We start from the raw sequence: 10,431 nt of genomic DNA on the forward strand, positions 1-10,431 counted from the left end.
ACTGCTTCGAATCTCACCTCCTGTATAATGCATATGCAATTCCTAAACAATATTCCCCCTGGAAAAGCCGCTCTTCCCTGCTTGTCACTGCAACAGGTACACCAATTACTTTCTTAGTAAGCATCTGTGATATTTTTACCATTAACTATCTACTCTCTTTGAATGCCTTACCAAAGACCTGTCTCGTGAAAACATTTTTGCTGGACAAATAAGAACCATCAGCAACTTTAATTCATTTTTTAAATGTACACATCTCTATCAGTACAGCTTGTCTGGGTGACTTACTAAGGAGCCACTTTCTCTCATGATTCTGTATTTGTTTAATCACTCCTATATATTTTGTCCAAGAGTGGATAAAAGAGAACATAAGGATCATTTCATTTTTCTTTGCTGGTGCCCTTGTGGAAAAAAAGATTAAAAATTTCTTAGTTACAACTATACTGAAAGAGAGATCCTCTAAAATTAAATATAAGTTGTTTCCCTGCAATGTTTTAAGTCAACAAGGTTTCAGCATTATCAGGGACCACTTAGTCATTTGAAAAGCCTGAGTGGCTGGACTCAGTGTTTTGAGTTCTCTGGCAATCAGTACTGGGAACCTTGTGCCCCGCAATACAGACACAACCCTGCTCTGCTGCTGCTATAACGTTTCCATGCAGAAAGATATTAATCCATTTAACTAAAGCAGAGGTGTGCAAAATTCAGAGTTAGGTTCAATTTCTAGCTCTGCCAGAGATTTGCTGGTAAACTTGAAGAAGTAAAAGTCATTCTTAAGTTCCCTATCTATTCCTTTCTCACATCTTTTCTGTTTGTTTATACTTGGGTTTTCGTGACTGTTTTCCTTATTAAGTGGCTAGCAAGATGCCAAAACATCATATGATGCCTCTAAACACTCATTTACCACACAGGAAATTATAGAGTAGCAATACTAGAAAATCTGAGTGAAATTAGCTGTTATTTTTTAATCTTTTCTTGAACTCTTCCTTGAGTTCAAACCAGAAATGTTGCAGAACTGTTGAATATGGAAAAAAAAAAAAAACAAAAACCAACACAACAACTAAATCAGTGAATTAGAAAGGTGCTTTATTTTAAAGAATTTCACGAAATTATGTTTTTCTTTCACATGCTAGACATGTTTTGAGTGGGGAATACAGCACTGTTACAACAGAAGGAAAAAAGAGAATGGGGGGGTCTTACAGTGACGACTAAATTATTTTCCCCTAGGTTACAGTGAAACTGAATAATGGAATCAGGGATTTTTCAACTTCAGTGACACTGAAACAGAGTCTCTGCGATGGCAGGTGGCACCGAATTGCAGGTCAGTAAAACATGATCATCCCCTAAGTAAGGTAACAGAGCCCGGTTCTCCCTCCCCAGATATCCATCTCCATGGGCTAGTGCACTGGCAATGGGGTCATATTTTCAGTTCTTCCTTTTCACCTGTCAAGACACAAGTTTGTGTGAAAGACAGTCATATTCGTCTCTGAGATATAGGAATTGCAGAGTGCTTCCTGGGAGGACAAGCAGAAGTTCCTACGAAGAACAAGCTCCTTCTTCAAAGAACAGAAGACAGCCTAGCTGAAATGCTGATAACTTTTCCCAAGTCGTCTACCAGCTGATATTCTTTTCCCAATTAGAGGTTAAATAAGTCGGTAGAATGTAGTAGGCACAAGTATATGCCACCTTAAGGGTCAAGTAACAGGATAGATCTGAGGAGCGCCTGCCGTGCACAGAAAGATGTCTACAGTCAGGATTTTGCCTCTGTGCTACATAGCCATCCTTCTTTCCTGGGTTTGAAAGTCAAAAAGTACTTCTAAACCTCAGGTACTTTGAACTCCCGTTAGCTTCCTGTCTAGATGCTGACCTGGCATGTCTCCTAGCATCACATCCAGAAGGGATCTCAGTGTGTACCCTTTCCCATGCATTCTGGTTTCCTTCTTAAGAAAACCCAGGCACATAAGCAAGGAGGAAACTTCACTGCGTTCTAGTACGTCCCCTACCGGGAATTATTTGGCAAATAGTTTTTCTGAGCGACATGCCATTGTATGCTTATACTTTGCAGTCTAGACAGCTGCCAGCAATCAACAGCCCCACTCAAAAGTACCCTTGCTCCCATACTGTATCTTCCATTGGTCCTGCTCTATGCCAGAATCTGCCCACATACTGTCACTGATGGCTCACATCCAATCTAGCAAACACTAAATCAAACTACTCAGATCAAACAGCTGACTCCTGTCTGTCATAGAAAACTCACATCCTACTTACAATCTTCTTGATCCCTGTTCCTTCTCCTTTCAGTTATTAGAGATGCTAATGTGGTGCAGCTGGATGTAGACTCTGAAGTCAACCATGTGGTAGGACCACTAAATCCAAAGGCAATTGACCACAGGGAGCCAGTGTTTATTGGAGGTGTACCAGGTAAGTTTTTGGCAGCTTTGTGGTACATAGTTCTCAAATTTCAACACAGTTTCCAGAGAAAGCACAGAAACTTAGTTTTCATTTTAAAAAAGAACAAAACATACCTCATGTGAACAATATGGTAAAATTCAAAGGCTCAAGAGCTGATCAGAAATGTTCTGCCTCAAGTTCTCAAAGAAAAAAAAAGCACTGCCTCATTGAAATTTAAATGTTCCCAGTTGACGGAGTGTCGATATGGACTCAGTAGAGAAGCCAGCCAGCTAGAAAAAAAATCGGGTTTTTTCCATTTTACTTTCCAGTGTGGTCTTACTAGTTTTTAAGAAGTGATTTATTTATTTATGGGATTGGAAACTCACTGTCACTGTAACCAGACACTCAAGGTTTTGTTGCTGGTAGGCTTCTTTTCTCTTCTTCAAGCAATGACATCTTTGAACACAAGACAAAACATGAAGATTCTTTTTCTGACTAGTGATTTCTATTGCACAGATGTCTGCTAATGTGAATTTGTGACTCACAGACCATCTGTGTAGCGTGGGCCAAGATTACTACATTTACTTCCCTTATTCAACAGACAGAGCTACTCTGTTGGGGTTCATATACAAACTGTAATCAACACTACGTGATTCAATTTTTAAGTAATCTCCTGTACATTTCTCACTGAAAACATGCAGCATTATTTCTCTGTGCCTTGCATGTCAATCATGAACAGCTCTAACTACAAAATTTATTATATTGCTTATCTTGGATTAGTGGCTTGAGTGTGTGATGTTCTCATCCATCCCACACTACCAGGAGGAAAAATGAGCCTAAAGGGAATAATAAAATCTATGTGCAGATGCCTGCTCACTCTTTAAATCCAAACTGGAATTTTATTAGGACAGAACTCTTCCCAGAGAGGTAATATAAAGTGGTAATTGCAAATGCTGTTCTGCTTCATAATAGAGCCTTCTATTTCTATGTTAATTATAAAATAGTAAAGTAAAGCCATACAGTGGCTCTATAATGCTATTATCTCCCTGGCACAGAAAAATCTTACAGAGAACTTCACCACAACAAACAAAGATACAATACTAACTAATACCATGTAAACATAGTAAACTAAATGCAAACTAACAAACCAGACACAGGTGACAATACATGTAATGTTAAAAGAAATTGCAAACATGCACCCTGGGATTCATCTACTCTGTTACTTAAAAGAAAATGCAGTTGTAAAAAAATGCAAGATCAGGCCTTTATCGACTATGCATTATCAAGAGGTTTACATAAATGTAGATACGTCCCCATACTTACTCTGATGGCCTCTAGGAGGCTGGCAGTAGGCCAGGCATTTTAAAAGACCCACAGAAGATTCAGCAGAGCTGCAGTTAGTAGAAAATTCTACCAAATTTCTACCAATTCTACCACCAAACTGATTATTTTGGCCATCATGAGCTCTAATTTTTTAATATTTTTTTTAAATCTGCTCCTTCCAGAGTCTCTGCTAACATCCAGCCTGACTACACGCAACTCCTTCATTGGCTGCATTCGTAACTTCATGATTGATGAAAAACCAGTGAGTTTTAGTAAAGCAGCTTTGGTCAGTGGTGCTGTAAGCATCAATACCTGTCCAGCAGCCTGATAGTGCACTGCATCAATCCCGCAAAGTTCCTTAGACCACAAAAAGAAAAATAGAACAAAAGAAACCATCAAGAAAAGAAGAATGAAAATATCAAGGATCCATCTACAGAAAGCAGTATGTTTAAGGGTCACTTCTAATGTTTATGTGCAAACATCAAGAAAAGAAGAATGAAAATATCAAGGATCCATCTACAGAAAGCAGTATGTTTAAGGGTCACTTCTAATGTTTATGTGCAAACAAAAAATCACTGAAGAATAAAAAGGCTGTTGCTTCTGCACTTCTCTTACTATACCACAAGAGTGAGCTTTACCATTTCTTATAGTGTATGTGTGGCCAGTCTGTTACATGAAAATGTGCGAATACAAAAGAAATTAAAATTATATTAACTATGTTACTTTCAAGATAGATCCTCCACATCATTTCATTCCATACCTTAGGTCACCTTTTGTTTCGCAGGAAAAGATCTGCTAATGCACATTAAAGAATAAAGCTAGATAATTCACTTACATTGCAAATAACTTTTGTTGAAAGATATTTATTTTTTTAACTTTCCATCCAACTCATTCACATATTCCTCAAAATGGGGGGCAGAGAGCATACCAATTATACAATCCTACAAAAAAATGAAAACCTAAAATTTTTATTCCACTTCTAGACTTTATGGATATGTTCTAGCACAACGTGAAGATAGGATGTATATCTTTTAAGACGACACTTGATATAACCAATCATTTACCTAAACTAGGTAAGTTCAGAGCAATACTTACCTTACACAGGGAGGGAGAGGAGAGACAAAATTCCAAGTTTTTTCTCTTAAGTTTTTAAATGCACTTACATACAAACACAGCACTAAATCCACACTCTCACTGTGATCTCATTTGCACTAATATAATAAAAGCAAACACAAAGCATAGAAAGCAGAATCACAGTCACAGTCTCAGGCGAAATCCCTTATCACACAAAATCACGACTTCCTTGTGAGACTGCTGCAGGACTTCAGTTCATATCAGAAGATATGCTGCTGCAGAGGAGCTGGGGGTGAAACAGGAAAATGTAAACAGAAGGCAAAAAGGGCTGCAAATCTGAGCTGTTAAAACCATAGAAGGCAGATGGAAGTCAGTACTAGGCTGTAGCTCACAGTAAGCTTGAACATCAGACAGACACGAATCACTTGCAAAACTTAGTCTCTTCAGTGATAACCTACAAGGCATCAAAGCCATTTAGGTTTCTTTTATTTAAAGAATAAACTACTGTTGACAGAAAGTTTTATGATTGCTGGGCAAATTATTGTTGGAACCAACTCAAAACAAGACCAGCTGCAAAGCAGGAAAGTATGAAAGGCAAAAATAAAGGGCAACACCCTACAAACTAGAAATTAACAGGAGCTCATCTGGAAAACACACAAGTGACAACTGGAATCCAAAGATCTTGAATCTGTGGACAGCTGGAGGAACCACCAGAATAAGATACATGTGTAAGCACTAGTCAGTAGCTTCTCTACTATTCTCTCAGTAGGAGGCTTTGACAGATTGAAGTGGTCTTGGCTTAATCTGGATAAAGAATTACAACCTCTGGACAGACTGGCACAGGAACTCTCTGGCAGCTGGGACGCTGTCACTGCCTCTTCACTTGTCTCAAGTCCAGTGTTGGGTGGTAAGTGGATGAGAGAAGATTGCGTGGGTCCAACAGCCACTGTCTTTCCTTCCACCAGTCTTGTCAGCTCTGCTCATGCAGTCAGACCCATGCCTGTTCTAACTGTCTTCTCCTGGACACCGCTCCCATTCTCTTCCCTGCAATTCTCAGGCAATATGTGCCCAGGACTGATTCCGTTCCCAACCCCATGGGGAGGCCCCCTACTCCTGAGAGTGGTATAGAGTCCCCTCTTTTTGTCACTCTGTAGCCCACCATTCATACTTCAGAAGCAATCAGGAAGAGTACCCCTCTGCAGCCTCTCTGAATCAAGCATATTATGGGTGTCCAAATCCAGTTGCCTTCAAATGCCATCTTTGTCTCAGATACCAAAACCAGTATGCCTGCTCAACTCTTTCCTGCTCCCAGCTACTACTTAGACTCTGAACAGAAGACATTTAGAGCTTTTGGTTCGAGATTTTTTTTTATTATTGGGGTTGAGGAGGAACGTCCTCAGATCAGTGAGCTGGGTTCCCAGTGGGTACCAGAGGTCACGCATCGTATCAGGGCTGTGCATCCAGGAGCAGGGGTACAAAAAAAAGAAGTCTCTCCTTCCAGGGGCAGCGAGTTGCTCAATCAATCTCATGACACCACAATTTCCTCAGGCCCTGGTCTCCAGGACCCTATAGCTGGAGAGAAAAGAACAGCAGATTCCCTGCTTAGATAGGTTCGTTACAATGATTACTGAAATTCCTTTCAAGGTTGTCTGCAGCTGCTAAGCAGAGATAGCCACGAATAGCATATGCTTGTGCACCCTAAGAGCATCACAGTTTAGTGAATGCTAGTATTATGCGGAGCATTCTATGGTACATACATACACACTGGTACATACATACTCAGAACAATTTTCCATCTTACACCTACTTCAAACTAAAGCATATTTTCTCATATCCACATCCAAGCTCTGTGAATAAACAATATTTTTCTTAGCCATATTTGCTGCAATGAGATTTGGGTTTGTTCAGTGGATTTACATTTAAGAATTACTTTTCTGATTAATCAGTCCTTTGCATACTTTATATATGGAAAACTAAAAATACAGTAAAATAGCATGTGAATAAAAAGCACATTAAAATTTCATAAACTGTTACCATTCAATTTACTTCTCTTTACTTTATCACCAGCTAATCAAACACAGCAGTATTTGTGGAGGACATCTTCCTCAATTTTCCTTTCTAGGCCTCAGAGATGCAGGTTTTCCCTCTGCAAAACAGGGTTTCCCAAGAAAAATACTATAAAACAGAGGATACTTGTAGACTCAGGAGAAAGCAGAGAATAAAGCAAATTCCCCTGCCTCCAACATCCAGATAGACCTTGAAATTACCACTCCATATGCACCAAAGAAAGTCTGTATGTGATACATTACATTACACATACCTCCACATTAACTTCAAAGCTCCTGGTGTTTAAGAGAAGGCAACTGCCTAAGCCAAAATCCTCCCAGAATTCAATTTGTCTTCTCTATCTATCTTAAAAAATATAACTCCAAAGTACAAAAACCTTCATCTACAAAGATTTGGGAAAAACCTCCAAGTTCTGAGGTACATTGTCAGACTGTCCATTTGCATTTTCAATATTAACTACCTCAATTCTGCAGAAAGCCTACAAAAAAAATAAGCACTGACCCTAATGATATTATAACTTTTCTCTGCCACCTTTAAGGTTTTAATAAGTGTTGTTATAGCCATTATCTAAATCAGGGCTACAAATACACTATTATATCATGGAATATTCTGAAATTTGCCATTTGCATGGGTACATAAGAAAGAATCCAGTTTCAAGTTGAAATACTCAACAAACAGCTTCAAAATATTTAATTAGGATCTCTGGCCCCTCTCTCTCTCATTTCTGAAGATCTGTAGAGATCTCCCATAGTTAAAGGTTCTTACCAACCTTTCGTCCTCCTCAAGGATCAAGAGTATGGACAACAGCCTGAAAAGGAAAATGAAAGATGAAGAGTTACAGGTCTGAGAGTAATTCCCCAAAAGCCAACCATTTTAAGTGGAAACAAAAAAACAAACAAAACAAAACAAAACAAAACAAAAACAAACCAAACCAACAAACTTTCATATGTGAACTAAGCAGCATATGGCCTAAATGGTCAAATGACTGTAATTTAAAAAATGCTGAAAGCATAGCACATATATTTAACTTGTGATGTACATTTGGCTTTTGTGATGGTTGGGATTTACGGGTTATTCACAGATTCACACAGTGGTCCCTGTCAACTCATTTTCTCTCAATAACATAGTAAGTTATTCCTACAATTCAATTATTCAATTTGTATTCCAAAGCTGTGGAATGCTATTACTGTATAGCGTCAACAACAAAAAGTTACTGAGAAAATAAGGGTAAGAAACACACATTAGCATAAGACTTTTGATTAAATGATTAATGTAGACAAAAAGTCTCTGAAGGGACCTGACTAGATTGATGCATTTATATTATGGTAGATGAAGCAGAGCTTCATCATCTACAATGAAACAGAAAGTCAGTGTGTGATTATTTCTTTCACACAGTTGAGCTGCCCATTTCATTAAACCTCTGAGCACATGCATCAAGCCAAACTGGTTATTAAGCATCCACTTCCTGCCCTCGGTCCTCCTTTGAAAGCTAAAAAATATTCCCACATGAATATGAATCTCAGTTGCATCTCTGATTCACAGTGTTTCCAAGCTCTGTGAGAATAACCACTTTACATTTGCCATCACAGACCTCTTAATAGCATATTGGAAGCCAAAGCACAGAGTTTCCTGCTGCAATCTCATGTTCAATGGAGTGAATCCCATTAAGCTGAATCTTGAGGGGACACAGAACACAAAAAATACAGCTAAGTGACAGAACAAGTAGAAAGCGAGCCAGATACAGTAATATTAAGAGATTTCTGTAGACTTTAAATTAAGCTTTAGAATGCTTACAAGCAATGTTGTACTGCTTTTAGCCTAAGTAAGGTCAAAAAGAGCCGTGAAGGGAAGACTTTAAAGGCATGATGGTAGGCAAGTATAGAAATAGTTTCACATCTAGTACCTAGAACAGACCACAGCCTACAGATTCAGACCAGTTCAGGTAACTACAAGGAACAAAATTAAGCTACAGGTTACATCTAGTCTGTCCAGAGAGATGAGAAATTACTACCTGCTTTCCTGATTAGTATTCATGTAGCTTTACACTTGTGATTCGTTTATAAAATAAGTGTTTGAGGCAGTATTACTCTATACATGCTAAACCTTCCCCCGCCTGTAAGACTGAAGCCATTGGTCCTTTGCAACTTCAAATGTGAAGCTTGAGTAAGCTTGGGTCGCTCATTTCTTTTTTCTTAAGAACAATACGAATTTTGAGTAGACGGATTCTTCTCTTTCAATTAAGTTTAAAAAAAAATAGTCTCGATATGTATTTCTTACATATAATGCATTATTATATTGTATTGTAGAATATTGTATTTGCTGCAATACATATTTAATCTTTCCAGGGATATAAAATAGTCGTGTGGTATAACTTTATTTTCCTGGGGACTTACAATTGATCTCTACAGGGTCCTAGGTCGTGTCCAGGAGTCAGCACCTTGGTTTCTCCAGAGCAAATAAAGGATTAAGATACACTGAACTTCAGATTTCTATTAAGAATTTCATTTAGCAAATTTTATTTGCACAACAGCACTAGAAATAATATATTCAGAAAAAGCATATTTTGTTGGATAGTTTTAGCCATAAAACCTAATGAACTGGGTTGCATGGAAGTATTTTTGCTCTCCCACAGGAAACAGAAATGCCATCTGTGTCACAAGAGAGCTTTGTGCAAGCAACTGCTTTGCATATCACACATTCCTTACATCACTTTGCAGCGTAACTGTGCTGTGGACCAGTCTCACCATGCTGAGACGATGGCATCTCTACATTTCTTGTCTCATGTTTAGTCCCAAAGTTGCTATGTTCAACACAGGCAAAAGCACCTCCTAATTGCACTGAAGACAGTTATTCGCACAAGAAATATAAAACTGAGCTTAAAGGAAAGCATAATTTGCGAGCCTGATGGGAGGGTACATCATTACAGCATTTCCACATGATCATTTTTTCAGTTAATTTTTAATTTGTATTTTCATATCATTTGGTGCCATTTCACACCATCACTCCAAACAATGTATTTGGGGAAAATAAAACACATCTTATCACACATTTTTAGCTGTAAAAGGTAATGAACTGTACAGCATGGAAGTATTTCTGTTCTCCCATAGAAAGACTTCATTTGAGGTCTTTGCCAGGTCTCCTGCATTTGGGCTTTAGCAGAGACCCTGCAGCCCCTCTCAGCTTCACCCTCAAGACTACACCGAGTCTCCGATCACCTCACCACGTCCACTGCTCCCGTACTGCCGAAATGGCGCCAGACACCTAACTACTCCCTCAGCTCCTCTCAGTGCACACCTCTTCTTACATCTTGAACCTTACAGAAGCAGCCGTGGTCATCAGGATCAACACCCGAACGCCGATCCCCTCAGACCGGCCACACACCCGCCAACGCCGCACGCGAGGCACGGCCTCATGCACCCACCCTTCCTTCCCCCTCCCCCCCTCCCCGCCCCCTAATGGAATGTTCCACTCGCGACGGGCAGGCGGCGAGCGCCCCATGGGACGTTCCACGGCAGGAGGAAGAGGGGGGGGGGGGGGGGAAGCCGCGCCTTTGGAAAAGCCCGCCCGCTACGACGCTCCCCC

At 39.5% G+C, this 10,431-nt stretch overlaps 1 protein-coding gene and 1 long non-coding RNA gene across 2 annotated transcripts in view; one reads left to right on the forward strand and one right to left on the reverse strand.

Moving 5' to 3' along the window:
- The window catches only part of LAMA4 (laminin subunit alpha 4), a 109,103-nt gene extending 102,288 nt beyond the window's left edge, over positions 1-6,815 (forward strand). The window contains exons 36-38 of the mRNA XM_082481814.1: positions 1,222-1,315; positions 2,296-2,415; positions 3,891-6,815. Coding sequence (XP_082337940.1) covers positions 1,222-1,315; positions 2,296-2,415; positions 3,891-4,036 — 360 coding nt within the window. The 3' untranslated portion in view covers positions 4,037-6,815. The remainder of the gene's footprint in view (positions 1-1,221; positions 1,316-2,295; positions 2,416-3,890) is intronic.
- LOC309670737 lies at positions 6,296-9,291 on the reverse strand. Its single transcript, XR_014269037.1, has 4 exons — positions 9,243-9,291; positions 8,441-8,524; positions 7,619-7,657; positions 6,296-6,354 (listed from the first exon to the last, which is right to left on the reverse strand). It is a non-coding gene; the product is annotated as an uncharacterized lncRNA (long non-coding RNA).
- Positions 9,292-10,431: the final 1,140 nt, after the last annotated feature.

The sequence above is a fragment of the Vanellus vanellus genome (assembly GCF_965231255.1).
Source record: "Vanellus vanellus genome assembly, chromosome: 3".
Lineage (NCBI taxonomy): Eukaryota > Metazoa > Chordata > Aves > Charadriiformes > Charadriidae > Vanellus > Vanellus vanellus.